The 20,602-nt window shown below is 26.6% G+C and overlaps 1 protein-coding gene across 1 annotated transcript; it reads left to right on the forward strand.

The window, feature by feature from the left end:
• Positions 1-586: 586 nt before the first annotated feature.
• LOC111677410 (cholinephosphotransferase 1) lies at positions 587-20,462 on the forward strand. Its single transcript, XM_046955713.1, has 8 exons — positions 587-901; positions 1,044-1,465; positions 11,320-11,448; positions 12,398-12,529; positions 16,388-16,519; positions 19,559-19,717; positions 19,791-19,955; positions 20,017-20,462. The coding sequence occupies exons 2-8, from the start codon at positions 1,256-1,258 to the stop codon at positions 20,257-20,259; spliced, it is 1,170 nt and encodes a 389-aa protein (XP_046811669.1). The 5' UTR covers positions 587-901; positions 1,044-1,255; the 3' UTR covers positions 20,260-20,462.
• Positions 20,463-20,602: the final 140 nt, after the last annotated feature.

A 20,602-nucleotide genomic window follows, 5' to 3' on the forward strand; every position in this document is an offset into this window, starting at 1 on the left:
ACAATATGTTGCATATTTAATTTTGCGTTTCTAGTTTAAATATTATAAAAGATTCAAAATGTACCAGTTGAAGAAAAAATAACACTTATAGATTTTTATTTCATCGGAAAAACCCTAAAAGTACCAGTTGAAAAACGAAAATATACCAAAAAATCCTTTCCTATACAATTTTATTCACTCAGAACTCCAGATGTTTAATTTAATGTCTGTCTACTATAGAAAATTCAAAAAGTACCTTTTGAAGAACGAAAAAGTACCGGCAATTCAACATGTTTGTTTTGTAACAAAAATTTCTCCAGAAAAAGTAACCATAACCTTTTAAATTTGCCTACAATTACCATGTATTTTGGAATCAATTTTGTTTAAAACAAAGTTATTTGCTTTATTTAACACCAACTAAACCTATTCCATTGTGTTTCTACAAAAATTTAATAGAATTATACAATTTTTCCATAATACTACCAGGTACTGTAGTACCTTTTAATGCAACTGTGTTAAAATTAATAAAAATTTCTTCGGTTTGTTTACTTCCTCCCCTTTTTTTGACACATCATACATACATTTTTTTTGACAACTCTATCAATAAAAAAATTCTCATACGATTGTCAGCTCTCTGTCCGGTTGGAAGAAATGTGTGAAAAAAGCGAAAAAGAAAATTTTCAGCGGCTAAATTAATACAGAAAATCGTAACAAAAATCACACGCAAGCAATATTAATAAAAGAAATAACTATATTTTAATAAAATAAATTTAACAAATTAATCTATAATACAAATTTTCTAACAACAACAAATACCATTTAGTACAAAATTAAACACGTGAAGTAAAGAAAGAAAAGGAAAAAAAGAACTTTTTTCTATGAAACGAAAGGGGGGTTGAGCAGTGTATAAAAAAGGGTGAAGGTAAAATAAGTGCAATTTTAATGAACGTATGAAATGTATAACAAGTGCAAATTTATAGAAAAAAATGTGTGAAAAAAATAAAAAGTAAATAATTTTTTGAAAAAACAAAAATACATTTCTTTTTTTTCATTTTTTGTTATAGAAACGAAATTTGCTTAAGCCCCATCTTATGCAAATCATTAAAAGCAAAAAATCACTTCATAGTAAAAAAAAATTTAAAGAAAATTGTATATAGAAAGTATCAAAGAGAGTGAGTAGTGGTGAAAGAGAAAGAAAAGAACGCAAAAGAGGAGTGATAAAATCATCATAAAATAAAAGAAAATACAGTTTTTTTATTTTATTTATTCAACAACAATGGCCTACAAAGACCGCGTACTCACACCACAGCAATTGAAGAAATTGTCCGAACATAAGTACTCATGCAGCAGTTCAAGTTTAATGGATCCTTGGCTACAGCCCTGGTGGAATTGGTTGGTCTCCAAGACACCATTATGGTTGGCTCCAAATCTAATAACCATAGTGGGTTTAGTTGTTAATATAGTGACCACCTTAATCTTAGTAGCGTAAGTAATTACTTTTTAATTATTTATTTAATTCATAGCAATTGTTTAAATTATTTCTCGTTTTTTGTTTGAATTTCACTTATTGACCCTGAAATTTTCATTTCTATTTTGTATGTGTATTGGCCTTGCAGTTTTGTTTTATTATTTAGTTGTTGGTGCAACAAATTCACTTGCGCCTCTTTTCTATTGCTGTTGATTTTGTGTGTTTTTTTGTGATTTCAATGTTGTCGTCATCATTATTATCATCTGCAACATTAGATTTGTGAACAATTTGCTTTTGATTAGCTATAGAAAGTTTCTTTTAATTTCCTGTCGTTTTTTTTTTCTTTTCAAATCTTAAATAAATTTTCCATTAAATTGCTCGATTTCACAATTTTCCAAACAAAAACCGTTTTAATTAAAACAAATTTTTATTAAAATTTTAATTTTGCTTTTTATTGCTTTGTTTTTATTTTTTGTAATTGTGTATGGACGAAAGAAATTGTTTAAATAGTTTATTAAATGCTTGTGCATGCTTTTTGCTTTATTTTTTTTTTAAGGAAAGTGTATTGCATATTCTATTTGTTTCTATTGAGTCATGGTAAATTTAGCATATTGGACAATGTTGTTTTATTATAATATATTAAATAGATTAATAGCTTTGAATAAGAATTTACATATAATTGTGCCAGATATTAACATTTTTTTAAAGACTATTACATTGACTGTACATAAGACTATAGAGAAGCTTATAAACAAGACTTTAGATTTGAGAAAACGCTGTAGACTAGACTATAGACTACACTACAGACTAGATTATAGACTGGACTATAGACTAGACTATTGACTAAACTATAAACTAAACTATAATCTAATATATAGATTAGACTATAGACTAAATTATAGACTAGAGTATAGACCAGACAATAGACTAGACTATAGAACAGGCTACAGACTACTAGTCTATAGACTAGATCCTAGTCTATAGTCTAGTCTAGTCTATAGACTAGATTATAGACTAGACTATAGACTAGACTATAGACTAGACTGTAGACGAGACTATAGACTAGACTATATACTAGACTATAGACTAGACTACAATATAAACTAGACTAAAGACGATTGATGACTTGATTAAAGACTAAACTAAAGACTTGACTGAAGACTAGACTAAAGACTAGACTAAATACTAGACAAGACTAGACTAAAGACTAGACTAAAGACTAGACTAATGACTAGACTAAAGACTAGACTAAAGACTAGACTAAAGACTATACTAAAGACTAGACTAAAGACTAGACAGAAGACAAGACTAAAGACTAGAATATAGACTAGACTAAACTGTAGACTACACTGTAGATTTAATTGAAGACTAGATTAAAGACTAAACTATAGACTAGACAATAGTCTATAGACTTTAGAGTAGACTAAAGACTAGACTATAGACTAGACTTTAAAGTAGAGTAGACTATAGACTAGTCTTTAGAGTAGAGTAGACTATAGACTAGACTATAGACTAGACTATAGACTAGACTATAGACTAGACTATAGACTAGACTATAGACAAGACTATAGACTAGACTATAGATTAGACTATAGACTAGACTATAGAGTAGACTATAGACTAGACTATAGACTAGACTATAGAATAGACTATAGACTTGACTATAGACTACACTATAGACTACACTATAGACTACACTATAGACTACACTATAGACTTCACTATAGACTAGACTAGACTATAGACTTGACTATAGAGTAGACTATAGACTACTCTATAGACTAGACTATAGACTAGACTATAGACTAGACTATAGACTAGACTATAGAGTAGACTTTAAATTAGACTATAGACTAGAATATAGACTAGAATATAGACTAGACTATAGACTAGACTATAGACTAGACTATAGACTAGACTATAGACTAGACTATAAACTAGACTATAGACTACACTATAGACTACACTATAGACTAGACTATAGACTAGACTATAGACTAGACTATAGACTAGACTATAGACTAGACTATAGACTAGACTATAGACTAGACTATAAAGTAGACTTTAAATTAGACTATAGACTAGAATATAGACTATGGATTAGACTTAACTATAGAGCAGATTATAGACTAGACTTCTAACTATAGTATGACAAATATAACGATTAAAAAAAAAGAAAATAAAGTTTAAACATATTTGTTAGAACTTTATGGACTTGTCTTTATTCTATTAGAAAACTCATCCCCTTTTAAATGTATTTCAAAGGACTTTAAATCTCACCACTTTGAATATAAAGCAACCCCATTTAAAAACATAAAATCAATACTTCATTTCTTATATATTATGAAAGTCTTTTAAAAGATAACTCTAACCATTTATTAAGAAAATAAAAAAAATCTATAATAAATTTTTAACCTATAAATATGTAAATGATTTAAACTGTTTTTATGTCATTAATAATGAGGTCATTTTTAAAAAAAGGTTATTTTTCAACCAACATAATTATATATTGAACTTTACATGAACCTATATTTTTATATTTAAAAAAAACATTGTTAATGTTTTAATAGTTTAAAGCTGGCTAGAAAAACTAGATTTGTTGCTTTACATACGTACATATATGGTTATTTAGGTCATTAAGCAAGAATTTCATATAAAGTTAAAAAAAAACATAAAATGAGTAGTGAATAGTTGAGTTAAACTTTTAAAAAGAGTATAAAGTAAAAAAACTAATCTAAATGTATAAAACTAACAAGTGTCTAAATTCAGTTAAAAAGATTTCTCATCTCTTAAATTCTAATTTCATTCTTATTCGTCTAGTGCACTTGTTCCTGATTCTCTGGTATTTCTAAAATATCAAACTAAATTGTAGTCTCCAAGGCCATTTTATTTGTCTTTGATTACCTCTCATAGTTTTTTTTCTAACTTATTTATAATCTATTTTAATATAAAAATTGTCTCGTCAGATGTCAGGCAACAATAAAAATGTATACTTTGCTACATACAAACTGTTTGCGACTACTGATAACAAACTTTATGTTATAAAATATATATAATTTTGTCTCAGATTATTTCACTGTGCGTATATTTATCGTTAGAGCAAAAGTGTTAACAAAACTGAAAACAACAATAATAAACGTGATGTATTACGTATGCAAATTGAAATTTGAACTTTGACTCTTAAATAATGACAATAAAATTCAAAAACATTTTTTCGTTAGTCTTTAATAAAGATCTATATTTTTAACTAAAATTAATATTTAGTTATACATATTATTTATAATTTTCATAATTTTATATAATATTTAAAATTTTTTCTATTTAAAATAATTTGTATTAACAACAGACCATAATAATTGTTTAAATCAACATTTAACATTAATTGTTGGTTTTAATATGAGTACATTATACTGATATTACAGTACTAAACTTCTATATTTTATTCGTTTTTAATCACAACAATTGAAATTTCAAATTATGTTTATTGTTGTTGTTATTATTAGATCAAAGTTTGTATTTGCTTTATATATGTATGTATGTTCGAACATGATAAGTTTTCTCTTTTACGTTAAAAAAAAAAATATTAAAAAAATAGTTTATTTTTCAATCTTATCATATTTTACTGCAACAATAGTTTTTATAGTTATAAAAAAAAAAAAAAAAAAAACTAAACTAAGTAGTTGATTTTTACAAACCTCCCACTAGCAGTAGAGGCTATACTCTGATTTCATTATTATGGCGTAAAAATATATTTTTTATCGTTTTTTTTTTTTATTTAATATACAATATGTTTGTAGATAATAATAGAGTAATTTATATGAAGAGATACTAGATAATTTGCTTCATTCTGCTATACGAGGCTCACTATGCTTTTATCAAATTTTTATTTAGTCTATAAGTCTGGTCTATTGTAGTTTAAAGGTAGTCTGTCTAAAGGATTGTATATAGTCTAGTTTATATTACAGTTTTTAGTCTACTCTATAGTCCTGTCTTTAGTTTATAGTTTAGTCGATAATCTAGTCTGTGGTCAAATATAGACTATAGTCTAATGTAAAGTCTAGTATAAAGTTAGTCTAAAGTTAGTATAAAGTCTTGTCTAAAGTCTTGCCTAAAGTCTTGTCTAAAGTCTAGTCTAAAGTCTAGTCTAATGTCAAGTTTAAAGTCTACTCTAGTATGAAGTCTAGGCTAAAGTCTAGTCTATAGTATAGTCTATAGTCTAGTCTGTAGTCTGGTCTATAGTCTAGTCTGTAGTCTAGTCTGTAGTCTAGTCTATAGTCTAGTTTATAGTCTAGTCTATAGTCTAGTCTATAGTCTGGTCTATAGTCTAATGTATAGTATAGTCTGTAGTATAGTCTGTAGTATAGTCTGTAGTATAGTCTATAGTCTAGTCTTTAGTCTAGTCTGTAGTCTAGTCTAGTCTATATTCTAGTCTACAGTCTAGTCTATAGTCTAGTCTATAGCCTAGTTTATAGTCTAGTCTATAGTCTATTCTATAGTCTAGTCTATAGTCTAGTCTATAGTCTAGTCTATAGTCTAGTCTAGTCTAGTCTATAGTCTAGTCTATAGTCTAGTCTATAGTCTAGTCTATAGTCTAGTCTATAGTCTAGTCTATAGTCTAGTCTATAGTCTAGTCTATAGTCTAGTCTATAGTCTAGTCTATAGTCTAGTCTATAGTCTAGTCTATAGTCTAGTCTATAGTCTAGTCTATAGTCTAGTAGACTAGACTATAGACTAGACTATAGACTAGACTATAGACTAGACTATAGACTAGACTATAGACTAGACTATATACTAGACTATATACTAGACTATATACTAGACTGGACTAGAGTATAGACTAGACTAGACTGGACTAGACTATATACTAGACTGGACTAGAGTAGACTAGACTGGACTAGACTAGACTATTTACTTGACTACAGACTAGACTTAAGAATAAACTACTGACTTGACTACAGACTATACTATAGTCTAGACTATATACAAGGCTTTAAACTAGACTACAGACTCGACTATAGACTTAATTACAGACTAGTCTATATACTATACAATAGACTAGATTGTGGACTAGATAACAGACTAAACTATAGACTAGATTATGAACTAGACTATAGACTAGACTATAGTTTAGTCTATATACTAGACTATAGACTAGACTATAGTTTAGTCTATATACTAGACTATAGACTAGACTAGTCAAGACAAAAGTATAGACTACTCATTAGACTAGACTGCAGATTATACTTTAAACAATAATCTAAACTAAACTTCTGACAAGAATCTAAGCTAGACTTCACCCTAGACTCCAAACCAGATTCCAGGCTAGACTATATATTAGATCCTAGACTAGAACCGAGATTAGTCTCTACACCTTTCTCTAGACAAAAATATGCATTAAACTGTAAACTAGACTCTATACTCGTCTCTGGACAAAACTCTAGACTAGACTCTATAATAAACTCTATACTAAACTGTAGAACGAAACCCAGATGAAACTGTTTACTGAAGACTATAGTCAAAACTTTAGATAAGTCTTTAAACTAGAATCTTGCTTAGATTATAGACCATAATTCAAACTAGTCTTTAGACAAGACTCTCTAAAGTTAACATTATGTTATACTCGTCATTACAATACAAACAACACTACAGCATAAACAATAGATGTTATACAGAAAATGGTTTACATCTTAGCTTTGTTTTAATAAAATAAAATTCAAATTAAAAATTAATAAAATAAATGTATTTTGTTTTTTTTTCGCAATTAAAAAAAAAACTCTCAACTTACCTTAGTCATCCAAAATTCTGGACCAAATATAAATGAGATTATATGTATACCCATAATGGTAAATTGTGCCTCAGTTACATCAATTTTGCCAAATCTTAAAGTGCCCGAAACATAGGTTTGCCAATGGGCACAATAAAATAATGAAATGGCACAGAAACACTGAAAGAAAAACAATTTACAAATTGTTTTATATAAGATTTGAAATTGGAATACAAAAAAAACCCAAAACCCACCTGGAAGAATAACCAATTTGGATAATGGCCTAATTGACAAGATATGCATGCTGATAGTGCTACGAATACCGTGGATATAGAATCGCAGCCATGATCAAATAATTCACCCAATGGCGATGAAGTATTTGTACGACGTGCCTGTTTACCATCTATAGAATCTAAACTTTGATAAACAAACAAACCAAAGGCACAAAGTAAACATGTCCATCGTGGGGGTGCAGAAGTGCCTTCTGGACTGTAACTAGAATTTCAACAAGAAGAAAAGAATAAATTAATAATTTTTTATTTATAACAATTATATTTTTAACATGTGTCTTTAATTCAGGTCATATTCCAATGTTCTATATACACATTGTAAATCAATGAACTGTTTATCAAGTTGTTTTGTGGTCAAAGGAATATATACACCTGTCTTTAGTTTAACAACATTTTTTCATTTGCAGCTTTAGCAACTTGTTATACACTTCAATTGTATTTTAATTAGCAATTAAATAAATACATAAAAACTAGATCAAAGAACACATTTATATGCACAATATTTCGAAAAGGGCAAGTAAAAGTCAATAGTAAGACACACAAAAACAACAAGAGAATTTTCTTTATTAAATAAATTATTGAATGAATTTTTCCCCAAATAGAAAAGAGAAAAATAAAAAGCTAAATGCAGTCTATTAAAATGAGGTGTTATTTGCAACTATAAATGCCAAATTAAAGAAAAGTTCAATGTTTAATGATAATATATTGCGACATTTATCAGTAAATTATTGATTGTTAAACAAAGAAAATCTTTTAAACCAAAATAAGTAAAATAACGAAATATTACATTTGTTATTAAAAACCCCTTTATATTAATAAAATTTGAGGGGGAAACAAAAACAAAATCTCTTTTGTTTATCTGCTATTGTTGGCGTTTGTCTACTAGTAATCATTGTTGCAAAATTTAAATGAATCATTTTGTGGTAATTTATTTAAAAAGGTGTTTTTTTTTAAATTGAATTATATAAAAATATAATAAATAAATACAAGTGAGCTAGACAAAATGACGATGATATTTTTATTGGTTTTTATATTAAAAAAAAAAACATTGAGTGTAAATTTTTTCTTAATGAAACGTGTTAAACACATGTATCTTTTTATTTCGTTTTGTAGCTTTAATTGAATCATTTTAATTAAATTTAAACAAAAGCTGCCTTTAATACTAAATTAAATAAATAATTTTATGTGTGAGTTTGCAATTTGTGAGAAACGTTCTCTCAATATAGTAATTTATTGTAATAAATTTAGATTTAAATAATCAATCAAGTTCAAATAATTTGATACCTTTTTTGTTGATGAACTGTCATTTTAATAATTTATACAAATTTTAGCAATTTATAAAGATTTATTAGCTTAACTCTGGAAATTATGAAGAATTTTTTTTAAATAATTTCTTATAATACTTACTTTGTTTGAATAAATAAATAAAATAAATAAAATTACAGACTGAACTATAGACTAATGTATAGAAAGAGATAGAGCAGCAGAATGGACTGTATATTAGACTATAGACTAGACTTTAGACTAAACTATAGACTATACTATAAACTAGACAATAGATGAAACTAACGACTATACTTTATGCTGACTACAAACTAGACTATAGATTTGACGAAAGTACAAACTAAACCAGACTAAAATCTAGACTTAAGACTAGAATAAACACTAGACTAAAGTCTAGACTAAAGTCTATACTAAAGACTAGACTAAAGACTAGACTAACCACTGGACTAAAGACTAGACTAAAGTCTAGACTATAGACTAGACTATATACTAGACTATAGACTATACTATAGACTAGACTATAGACTAGACTATAGACTAGACTATAGACTAGACTATAGACTAGACTATAGACTAGACTATAGACTAGACTATAGACTAGACTATAGACTAGACTATAGACTAGACTATAGACTAGACTATAGACTAGACTATAGACTAGACTATAGACTAGCCTATAGACTAGACTTTAGACTAGACTATAGACTAGACTATAGACTAGACTTTAGACTAGACTATAGACTAAACTATCACTAGACTATAGACAAGACTGTAGACTATACTATAAAATTTTTTGAAGTAATTGTGTTGTTCGATTTTCTTTCAATTTAGAGTGTAAAAATTCCTGCTAACTCGCAGTAAATGTTATTATATAAAGTGAGAATATTTATTTGTATATAAATATTATATAAAAATGGACATGCGAATGTGTTGTGTGAATTTGAATAAAATTAATTGTGTAGATATGTACATTAGGGTATAACCAAAAATTTGGCTCGATAACTATGTGGTATCTAGTGCCTTTTCGCAGGTAATTTTACTGCAAAAACTTTCCCCGGCCAATTGATTTTTTAAAACTATTTACATATAAATATACATGAAAATTTAATGGTATAAACTACATGTTTGGGTTTGGGTTTGTAAATATAACCCTAATATACATACACTAACACAAAAATGAATTTTTATGCTTGAAAACATAAAATATTCAACTTTTTACAATTTAGAAGGTATTCTACATAAAATTTAAGAGGCAATTTATTAAATGATATACATATAATTTTACATATACAGATATAAACGATGAATAATAACTTTATTTACCTTATTTTCTTTTCAATATCCATACTTTTTTATTGATACTGCTAAATAAATATGAAGTATGTTTATGAAGTGTGTATTTTAAAAATATAAAAAATTGCATTTACATATAAAAAACATATAAAAATGTTGATGTTACATTACGTGTTTTCAACGAAAAAGTATGATAAATTGTAAGATATGATAATGTTTATCGCCATAGTACTAATGTTACATCATCGGCTCCACTACCATCACATATCTAGTCTAGTCTATAGTCTGTCTAGTCTATAGCCTAGTCTACAGTCTAGTCTATAGTCTAGTCTATAGTCTAGTCTATATTCTAGTCTATAGTCTAGTCTATAGTCTTGTCTATAGTCTTGTCTATAGTCTAGTCTATAGTCTGGTCTATAGTCTAGTCTATAGTCTAGTCTATAGTCTAGTCTATAGTCTAGTCTATAGTCTAGTCTATAGTCTAGTCTATAGTCTAGTCTATAGTCTAGTCTATAGTCTAGTCTATAGTCTAGTCTATAGTCTAGTCTATAGTCTAGTCTATAGTCTAGTCTATAGTCTAGTCTATAGTCTAGTCTATAGTCTAGTCTATAGTCTAGTCTATAGTCTAGTCTATAGTCTAGTCTAGTCTATAGTCTAGTCTAGTCTATAGTCTAGTCTAGTCTATAGTCTAGTCTATAGTCTAGTATATAGTCTAGTCTATAGTCTACTCTATAGTCTAGTTTATAATCTTTTCCGTAGTCGTGTTTGTAGTCTAGTCTGTAGTGTAATCTTGTTAACAGTCTGGTTAAAAGTTTAAATTATAGTCTAGTTTTGTTTAAAGTCTCTTCTAAAGTCTAGTTTACAATATAGTCTAATATAAATAAGAATGGTTTATGTCTTGGCTTTTGTAAAAACATATTTTTTATTTATTATTTTTATATATATTTTTAAATTTTTCAATACTTTTGTTTACAAAAAAAAAAATAATATTTCCAGGAGATTAATAAATTTATATTTTAAGAAAAAAAATTCATTAAAAAATTATATTTTTAATTAATGCGCTACATAAATGAAAACAAAAATATCCTTTTAAAACATTTACCATATTTAAACTAAAATTTTATGTTGTGTTTTTTTTCTTTTCAAATATTAAACAAAAAAAAAAATATGCTATACAACAAACCTAAACTATATGATATATGTTTACATATAAATATACACCCTCCTAACTCCTCCCTTAGATATTTGGTAATTTAGAATTATGGTCTTCCTTATGCCTAATGACAATAGTTTGTGGTATTTGGTCATTGTCACATATATTCTCTGTTGTTTTGGCTGGAGGTGTTGGCAAGAATGGCTCAACAGTTGCCGTAAGTTTTCCCTTTTAACAGCCAACGTTTTGAAAATAAATAAAAATTACCTACATATACCTTCTTTTGGCTAATTGTTTTTTATTAAATAGTTTTAATCTAAAACCAGAACAGTAATGTAACTTAAAAAAAAGAAACATTAGTTTTTCCAATTATCCTTTATTGCTAATTCCTTAAACTTATTTTACTTTTCTTAACTCTATTTCCCTTTTTCCTAACTTTTGTTTAACTTGCTCATGTTTTTAGTAAAACTTTTGTAAATTACGTTTTTTTTTTTTAATTTGAATTTGTTTTTTTTTAATAAAATAAAGTTTGGAACTATAAATTGGTTAAAGGCCCAAGTATGACTTATAGTTTTTTTCCTTTTCTTTACCCGGCTTTTAAAAGGTTTTTTCTTAGTTGTTTTTATTAGTTTTTTATATAATAGTTTGCTATTTGTTTATGTATGTTTTAATTTGTTATTAATAAAAACATTATACTAATTTTAGTTGTTTGAGTTAAAAGTTGTATAAACTTCTTATATTTTAAATATAAAGCAAATTTAAGTTTAGGGTTTTAGGAAAACACTTCTTGTCATTAACTTAAAGGGAACAACTACACTAAACAGTCATCAACTTGACAATAAATTTTGTGGTAAGGATGTTTTAATTGGCTTTTATCATAATTGTTCGTTGTTGCGTCTACAACATCCTAAGGGTTTCATTTATATTAAAAAAAACACATTTTTAAAATATATTTTATTTTATTATTAATTTATTTTCTTTTTTAACCTACAAACACCTGGAACTATTATAATGGAAACTTATTTGTTAACTTTACTTGCAAAACAGAAAAGTTTTGTTTACAACATCAAACAACCAACCAACCAACCACATTTTCATACTTATTAATAAAACTTAAAAAAAATTTTCTTATTTATTTTTTTTATTTTTTTCTCATATATATTTAGCTACCAATTGTTGGCTTTAATAAAAATTATATTATTTTATTGGGTATAACTATCTGTTATTTTGTAAATTTTACAAATTTTTGCAAAATCTTCCTACATGGCGGCAGTGGCAAAAATGGTTCCTCAGTTGCTGTAAGCATTAATTCAAAATAAAATATTTATTAAAGAAAAAATTCAAAATTTTTGCAAAAACTTACCAACCAAAAAGGCTTTAACAAAGTTACCCTGCACCCTCTAAAACACAAAACTCCATTTAAGTTAAAGAAACAAGTCTGTTTAATAAAACTGTTAAAAAAAATTATTTTTTTCTTAAAAACAGTTTTATTACACAAACTTTTTTTTGTTTAAATACATTAACTTATTAAAACCTTAACTAAACAACCTAATGGTTTATGTATCCCTTTATCATAATCCCTGTGTTTGGTAGTTTATAACACTTAGAAATGGTTTCCATTACATTTTGCTGTTTTTTTTTTTTTAATTTTTGTTCCACTTCAATTGGGTTTTTTGATTTAGTAATCTTTTAATTGCTTAGACCCCCAAATACCATTTCATTTATATGATTTTCTTTTTGTAACCATTAATATTAAACCCTTATTTTGATTAAGGCTAAGGCCACTATATGCTGCTTTGTGATTTGTTTTTTTTTAACAAAAAATTGGTTTTAAATAGATTTAAAAAATGCTCCATTATTATTAAAAAATCTCATTTATTTGGGTATTCTTTTTTACAAATATTAACATAACAATAACAATCAAATTAGCTAAACAAATAATTGTTTAAATTATATTTTTGATTTATTTACATTATTATAAGCTTTCATTATAATTTAATCGTAATCATAATTGGTCATTAGGTTTAAAATATATTAATTTATTTTAAAAATTTATCCAATTTATAACATGTTACTAAATGGTTTATAGTTATATAATTTAATGCATTTATTATGTTTACAAATACTAAGTTAATTTAGCTCAGCATTTAGTTATTAATCAAATACACTTAAGCAAATGTTTTAGCATTTTAAAATATAATCTACGGTTCGTAGGACCAAAAAAATTTTTTCAGTTTAAACGCTGTTTTAATCTCATTCAATAGAAAAAGACTCTTTGGTTCGAAGTACCAAAACATTTTTAAAGAACAACAGCTATTCTTAAAAATCTCTACGGTGCGAAGGACCATAACATTTTTTAAATGTTTGTCATCCAATATCAAAAATCTTTTCATATATATAATATTACAATAATGACTCTACGGTTCGTAGGACCAAAATATTTTCTAGTTTAACCGCTCTTCTAATCTTGATTTTATTCATTCAATAGAAACGACTCTACGGTTCGTAGGACCAAAACATTTTTAAGAGAAAAAGCTATTATTAAAAATCTTTACGCTGCGAAGGACCATAACAATTTTGTATAGATTTGAGCATTGTTCGTAGAACCAAAACATTTTTGAGTTTAAACGCAGTTCCAATCTTCATTTAATTCAATCAATAGAAAATATTTTACGGTTCGAAGAACCAAAACATTTTTTAAGAGAAATATCAATTTTAGTTTCGTATAATATCAAAAAACTGTCTACGCTCGAAGGACCAAAATATTCGTTGAATATACAAAAAACACTTATTATAGATACTGGTGAATAAAAAACGCTTTATGGCACAAATGACTAATACAATATATATAATATATTATAATAAAGACTCTACGGTTCGAAGTACCGAAATATTTTCTAGTTTAACCGCTCTTCTAATCTTGATTTTATTCATTCAATAGAAACGACCAAAACATTTTTAAGAGAAAAAACTATTATTAAAAATCTTTACGCTGCGAAGGACGATAGCAATTTTGTGTAGATTTGAGCATTGTTCGTAGGACCCAAAGAGTTTTGAGTTTAACCGTTGTTCTAATATTAATTTAATTCATGCATTAGACAAGACTCTATGGTTCAAAAAATCAAAACATTTTTAAGAGAAATATCAATTCTAGTTTCGTATAATATCAAAATTCTCTATACGGTTCGAAGGACCAAACTATTCTTGTATAGATTCGTACATATAACTGTACATATAACCGCTCTTCTAATCTTGATTAATTTTATTCAATAAAAAAGATTCTACCAAAAGATTCTTGTGTAGATTTGTAAATTTAACTCATTGAATATGCGAAAACACTTCTAATAGATACTGGATAATCAAAAAAACTTCACGGTACGAAGGACCAACATATTTTAAAGAACAATAGCTATACTTATGTTATTCAATATTAAAAATCTTTCCATATAAATATTATATTATAAAAAAGCCTCCACGGTTCGTAGGACCAAAATATTTTTGAGTTTTACCCTGTTCTAATATGTACATAATTCAGAAAAGACTCTACGGTTCGTAGGACCAAAACATTTTTGAGTTTAACTCTGTTCTAATATTTATTTAATTCAGAAAAGACTTTACGGTTCGAAGGACGAAAACAATAGCAATATAAAAAAGACCAAAACATTTATGAGTTTTACCCTGTTCTAATATTTATTTAGTTCTAATATTTATTTAATTCAGAAAAGACTCTACAGTTCGAAAAACCGAAATATTCTAATACAGATTTGTGCGTTTAACTCATTCAATCTACTAAAACAATAGCTTATAAAAAGACATTACGATAAACGAAGGTTTATAAAATGACTTTACGATACGAAGGACCAATGTCAAAAATCTCTTCATATACATAAATATTATATTATAAACAGCAGAAGGTAAAGGTTCGAAGGACCAAAATATAATTGAGTATTATCACTATATATTCATTAACATAAAACACTTTTTATAAACATTAGATTATCCACATTAATCACTGAGGTTCGCAGGACCAAAACATGTTTGTGTGTATTTTAAAAAAGAAATTATGTTTCGAAGGACCAGCACATTTTTAAGAATAATCACTGTTCTTATGTTAAATTTATTTATTTAGTAACTGAAATCTTTTTTATAAATATTAGATAAACAAATGGATTTACGGTTCGAAGGACCTAAAACTTATTTGTTTATAATTTCAAAAAGGTTATTATTTAATAATATAATCATATAAAAGCTTTATGGTCTCTTGATGCCACTTTTATTTGCTACTTCTTTACAGCATTTAATTTTCTTCATATTAAACTCTAATTAAAAATAACTCTACGGCTCGAAGGACCAAGTATAATCACAAAAAGTTTAGTTTTTTATTATAATTAATGTCTAATTTCTTATAAATTTAAGACTTTCTAAAACTTTATCATTTCTTAGAAATCTTCAACTTGATAATATTCCAATGTGGTTCGAAGGACCAAAACATTAAGTGGGACTTGAATATATAAAAAAAAATTATATTTTCCTTGTTTTATAAATTTCTTACTTTTTATACATTTAAGACTTTTGTGGAGAAAGAAACTTAATAATTTTTTAGAAATATTTAACTTTTAATGTGGTTCGAAGGACCAAAACATTTTGGAAACAACCAGTTATTTTTAGTTTTAAACTAAAATTTAATTTTTATAAAGAAACTTTAAATACTATATTATAACAGCCAGATAAATGGTAACTATAGACTTTTTATTTAAATTAACAAATTGAAAATTTTACATAAAGCTTTTAATTTAAACATTAAAATACATTTAAACATTTTGCTATTATTACTCCTGTAAATTGTTGTCTCTAGAATTCGATAAACGATAATTGCTGTTCAAATTAGATTGCTTATTATATAAATATTTTTAATTTTTGTAACTACGATCTTCTGGAAATTTAAAAATTATATTTTTATTTAATTATTTAACAAAATTTATTACAAATATATATTTTTTTAAGTTTTTCTTTTATTTTGTTAAAAAAAAAACTATAGACAAAAATTTATATCACACTGATATTATTTAATTTTTTTTTAACAATTATAAATTTTAAACCCAAAAAAAAAACAAAAAAACGAAACGAAACAAATTGGATGTATAATTTATCTATAGCTACCTTATGTTGGCTGTGAATTACGCATAATGCCTTTATATTTTGCCTGTGGCATTGATATTTTATTAGCTTTACGTTATGCCAAAGTTATAACAACTGAAGGATGTGGAAAAAATGGATCTTCAGTGGCTGTAAGAGAATTTTTCTATTAATTATATTTGCAAAAAAAAAAAAGAATTGTATTTCTTTTTTTGTTAACTTAGTTTTAAATAAAAAAATATTTAAGTGTTTTATTTTCCACTCTCTATTAAGTGTATGTGTGTGTTAGAAATCAAGACATTTTTTCATATTTTTTTTCTATAATTTATTTAATTTACAAAACACTGTTTACTTTTTGTCTCATATTTAGTTTTAATGAAAACATTTTAAACACACACACACACATTATACACTTTTCTTAAGCTGAAATTTGAATTTGTTTATTTTAATACACCTAATGAAACACTACACTATTATTTACACTTATGAATTTGTTTAAACTATTATTATTGTTTATTTGTATACACCCACAAAATTATACTTTGAAACAGCCTTTTTAACATATAAAGAAATTAAACAGCTTTTTTGTTAAAAAGCAGCAAATTGAAAAGTTTTTAAAAAATTAACTAAAGCGGAGTTTATACTATTTGTCTATAGCTTCTTCTTTAGTCTATTATCTAATAAATCTAATAAATAGTATAATCTATAGTCTAGACTAGACTATAGAGTCTAGTCTATAGTCTAGTCTGTAGCCTAGTCTATAGTCTAGTATATAGTCTAGTCTTTAGTCTAGTCTATAGTCTAGTCTATAGTCTAGTCTATAGTCTAGTCTATAGTCTAGTCTATAGTCTAGTCTATAGTCTAGTCTATAGTCTAGTCTATAGTCTAGTCTATAGTCTAGTCTATAGTATAGTCTATAGTCTAGTCTATAGTCTAGTCTATAGTCTAGTCTATAGTCTAGTCTTTAGTCTAGTGTAAGTCTAGTCTATAATATAGTCTTTAGTCGAGTCTATATTATATTCTATTGTCTAGTATATAGTCTAGTAAATAGTCTATAGTCTATAGCCTAGTCTTTAGTCTATTCTACAGTCCAGTAGTCTAGTCTGTGGTCCAGTATTTAGTATTTTCTCTAGTATTGCATCTAGTCTATAGTCCAGTTTATAGTCTTGTCTCTAATCATGTCTTTAGTCTAGTCATTAGTATAGTTTCTAGACTGTTCCTAAGTCTAGTCTTTAGTCTAGTATTATGTCATTTCTCTAGTCTAGTCTTTTGTCTAGTTTCTAGTATAGTCTCTATTCTTGTCTTTCGTCTAGTCTCTATTCTATTTTCTATTCTAGTCTCTAGTCTATTCCCTAGTCCTGTCTCTAGTGTAGTCTAGTCTCTTGTATAGTCTCTAGTCTAGTCTCTAGTATAGTCTATAGTCTAGACTCTAGTCTCTGGTGTAGTATCTAGTTCGTACTTTTGTCTAGTCTCTAATAAAGTTTCAAGTCTTGTCTCAAATCCAGTCTCTAGTCTAGTCTATAGTCTAGTCTCTAGTGTAGTCCCAAATGAAGTCTCTAGTCTTATTTATAGCCTAGTATCTAGTCTTTAGTGTAGAATCTAGTCTCTTCTCTAGTATATTTTCTAGTCCAGTGTTTAGTTGAACCTCTAGTCTAGTCTTTAGTCGAGTCTCTAGTGTAGTCTCAAGCCTAGTTTCAAGTCTAGTCTCAAGTCCAGTCTCTATAGTCTAGTCTATAATATAGTCTAAAGTTTAGTCTATAGTCTAGTCTATAATATAGTCTATAGTTTAGTCTATAGTCTACTCTATAGTTTAGACTACAGTGTAGTCTATTGTCTAGTCTAACAATTTAACAAAAGTTTAATGAACTTTCTTGATACTTTTCAAATTGGCTGCGATCTATTCTTCTCAAGAAAAAGTCTTTTAAATACAAAGGAGCTGTTGGATTTTTTATTTGTTTTTCCACACACACAGCATAATTTTTTGTTAAAAAAAAAAAACTCAATAGAAGACAACAAATTACAGACGTTAACACATAAATGTATATACAAACATATTCATTATCCACTAGTTTCAATAGTAAATTGTATAATTTACAATTCTGTAACATTTAGAGAACTTTAGTTATAAGCTTTTGTGTTTTTTTTTTTTATAAACAAATCTTTACACCTAAGTAGTTTGTATTTGCGAGTAAAATACAAGGAATGTCTTTAGTCTATCTAATAACAACTAACTTTGTCTTAAATTTAAATTTTGGGGTTTTTGGTATTTTTTATTTTTATTTTTTTTTTTTAATTTTTGTTTTGTAATTATTTGTTGTGTCGTCTTGTTTTGTTTCAACTTTTAACTTTGTTTTTATAACTCACACCGTTATCCTTTAACTGCATTCCTTTCTTGTGTCTTAAACTTATTTGTCTTTTTTACTAAACAAAAATCTAATTCATTCACTTTTTTCCATATTTTCATTAATACCTTTTATTTAATAGTTTATTTTCTTAATTTTCACCTTTTCACTTTTTAACACCTTTAAAATTAAAACAAAAAGCTTTATATAACAAGCTCAATCAATAACACCAACCCCTGTACTTCCTGTTTAAAGTAATTAACAATTAAAAAAAGCCAAAAGATATTTAGTCTCTCATGTTTTTGTAAAAAAAAATGGTTTGAAAATGAAATGATTGAAAAAGTGATTGAAATTATTAATTTGAAATTTGAACTTAGTTTTGAAAAAAATTTAAAAATTGTTAAACTAATCTCTAGATCATAAGGTTTCATTAAAATTTAATTTTCACTTAATAAAGAACAATTTTTTCACTTTCCCAATTTCGAACTTGAAAATTTCGAAAATATTTGAAAAATTGTTCATGATTTTTTTACATTTTCCAATTTCAAACTTAAATTATTTGAATATGTTCTTGAATTTTAAAGCTTTTTTAATATAGTTTCAAAATGTAATAAACTTTTTCTAATTGTTGAAATTTTCAAAAATTCGAACTTAATTACAAAAAAAAACAGAACTCTATGATCTTAACATCATTACATTTTCAAACTTTTTTTGTTTTTATGTTTATATACAGAATAAAAACCTTTAAACCAAAAACTAATATAAATTTATTTTCTATTTAATTTAACAACTCTACTGGCCCGACCGTCGTGTTCAACATCATCATGATCATCATCATCATCAATACAGGGTACTAGTGTTTTATCGCCTAGTATACCATTGACTTTGGTAGTATTGCCTGCATTTATAATTGCTCAAAAATCGCCTGAAAATATATTCACCGAACATTCATCTTTGTATATAGTTGCATTCGGTATGGTGGCCGCTAAAGTCACTAATAAATTAGTGGTAAGTATGGTGAAAATAATTTACTATAAAACTTAAAGATATTTAACTTTATTTATCTTTTACATTTTTACAGATCGCCCATATGACTAAGGCTGAAATGGAATATTTGGATTGGTCTTTGTTGGGTCCTGCATTGCTGTTCCTTAATCAATATTTCAATTGTGTGGTGCCTGAAATTTGGCTGCTTTGGTTTACTTTGCTATGGGGTATACAAGATTTAATCAGATACTGTTCTCAAGTAAGTAAATCAATTCACAAGAAAATGTGTTATAAACTAAAACATTGTGTCTTTTCACTAGGTATGCTTGGAAATTTGTGCTCATTTGCATATACAACTCTTTACCATACCCTATCCCGCCAAGGGTGCTGCAGCTAATAACAAATCACATGCCTCCAAATCCGGTCAAACTAATAATCATGGTTCAAAGCCCAAAGGTGTGCAGACTGTTAATCAGGGCACTAATCCTCCATTAAAACATAAAAACAAAAAATCTCTTTCAAATGTCAACAATGATGTGGGCGAAGATGTGGACGCACTTTGAGTGTTGTTAGTTGATGGTTCCTTCTACTCCAATTTCTTTCCTTTCTTTTTTATTAAAACTAATTATTATCATTTTAATGTTAATTTTAGAATTTATCATCATAATGATTATTATTTACGTTTGCCTTTCTTTTGTATATTGTATGTGTGAGTGTTTCAATTAAAAACCGAAATCCAAATAATTTAATGAAATGAATCAAATAATAGTAACTTTTTATTTAGTTTAGAATTTATTACAATATAATAAACAAAAAATGATAATGAACGTTTAATATAACAAAAACAAAACTTTAATACATTATTTTAGTAAATTTTTGTGCTACAATTAAAAGTAAAGAAAACAA

The sequence above is a fragment of the Lucilia cuprina genome, chromosome 6 (assembly GCF_022045245.1).
Source record: "Lucilia cuprina isolate Lc7/37 chromosome 6, ASM2204524v1, whole genome shotgun sequence".
Taxonomy (NCBI): Eukaryota; Metazoa; Arthropoda; class Insecta; order Diptera; family Calliphoridae; genus Lucilia; species Lucilia cuprina.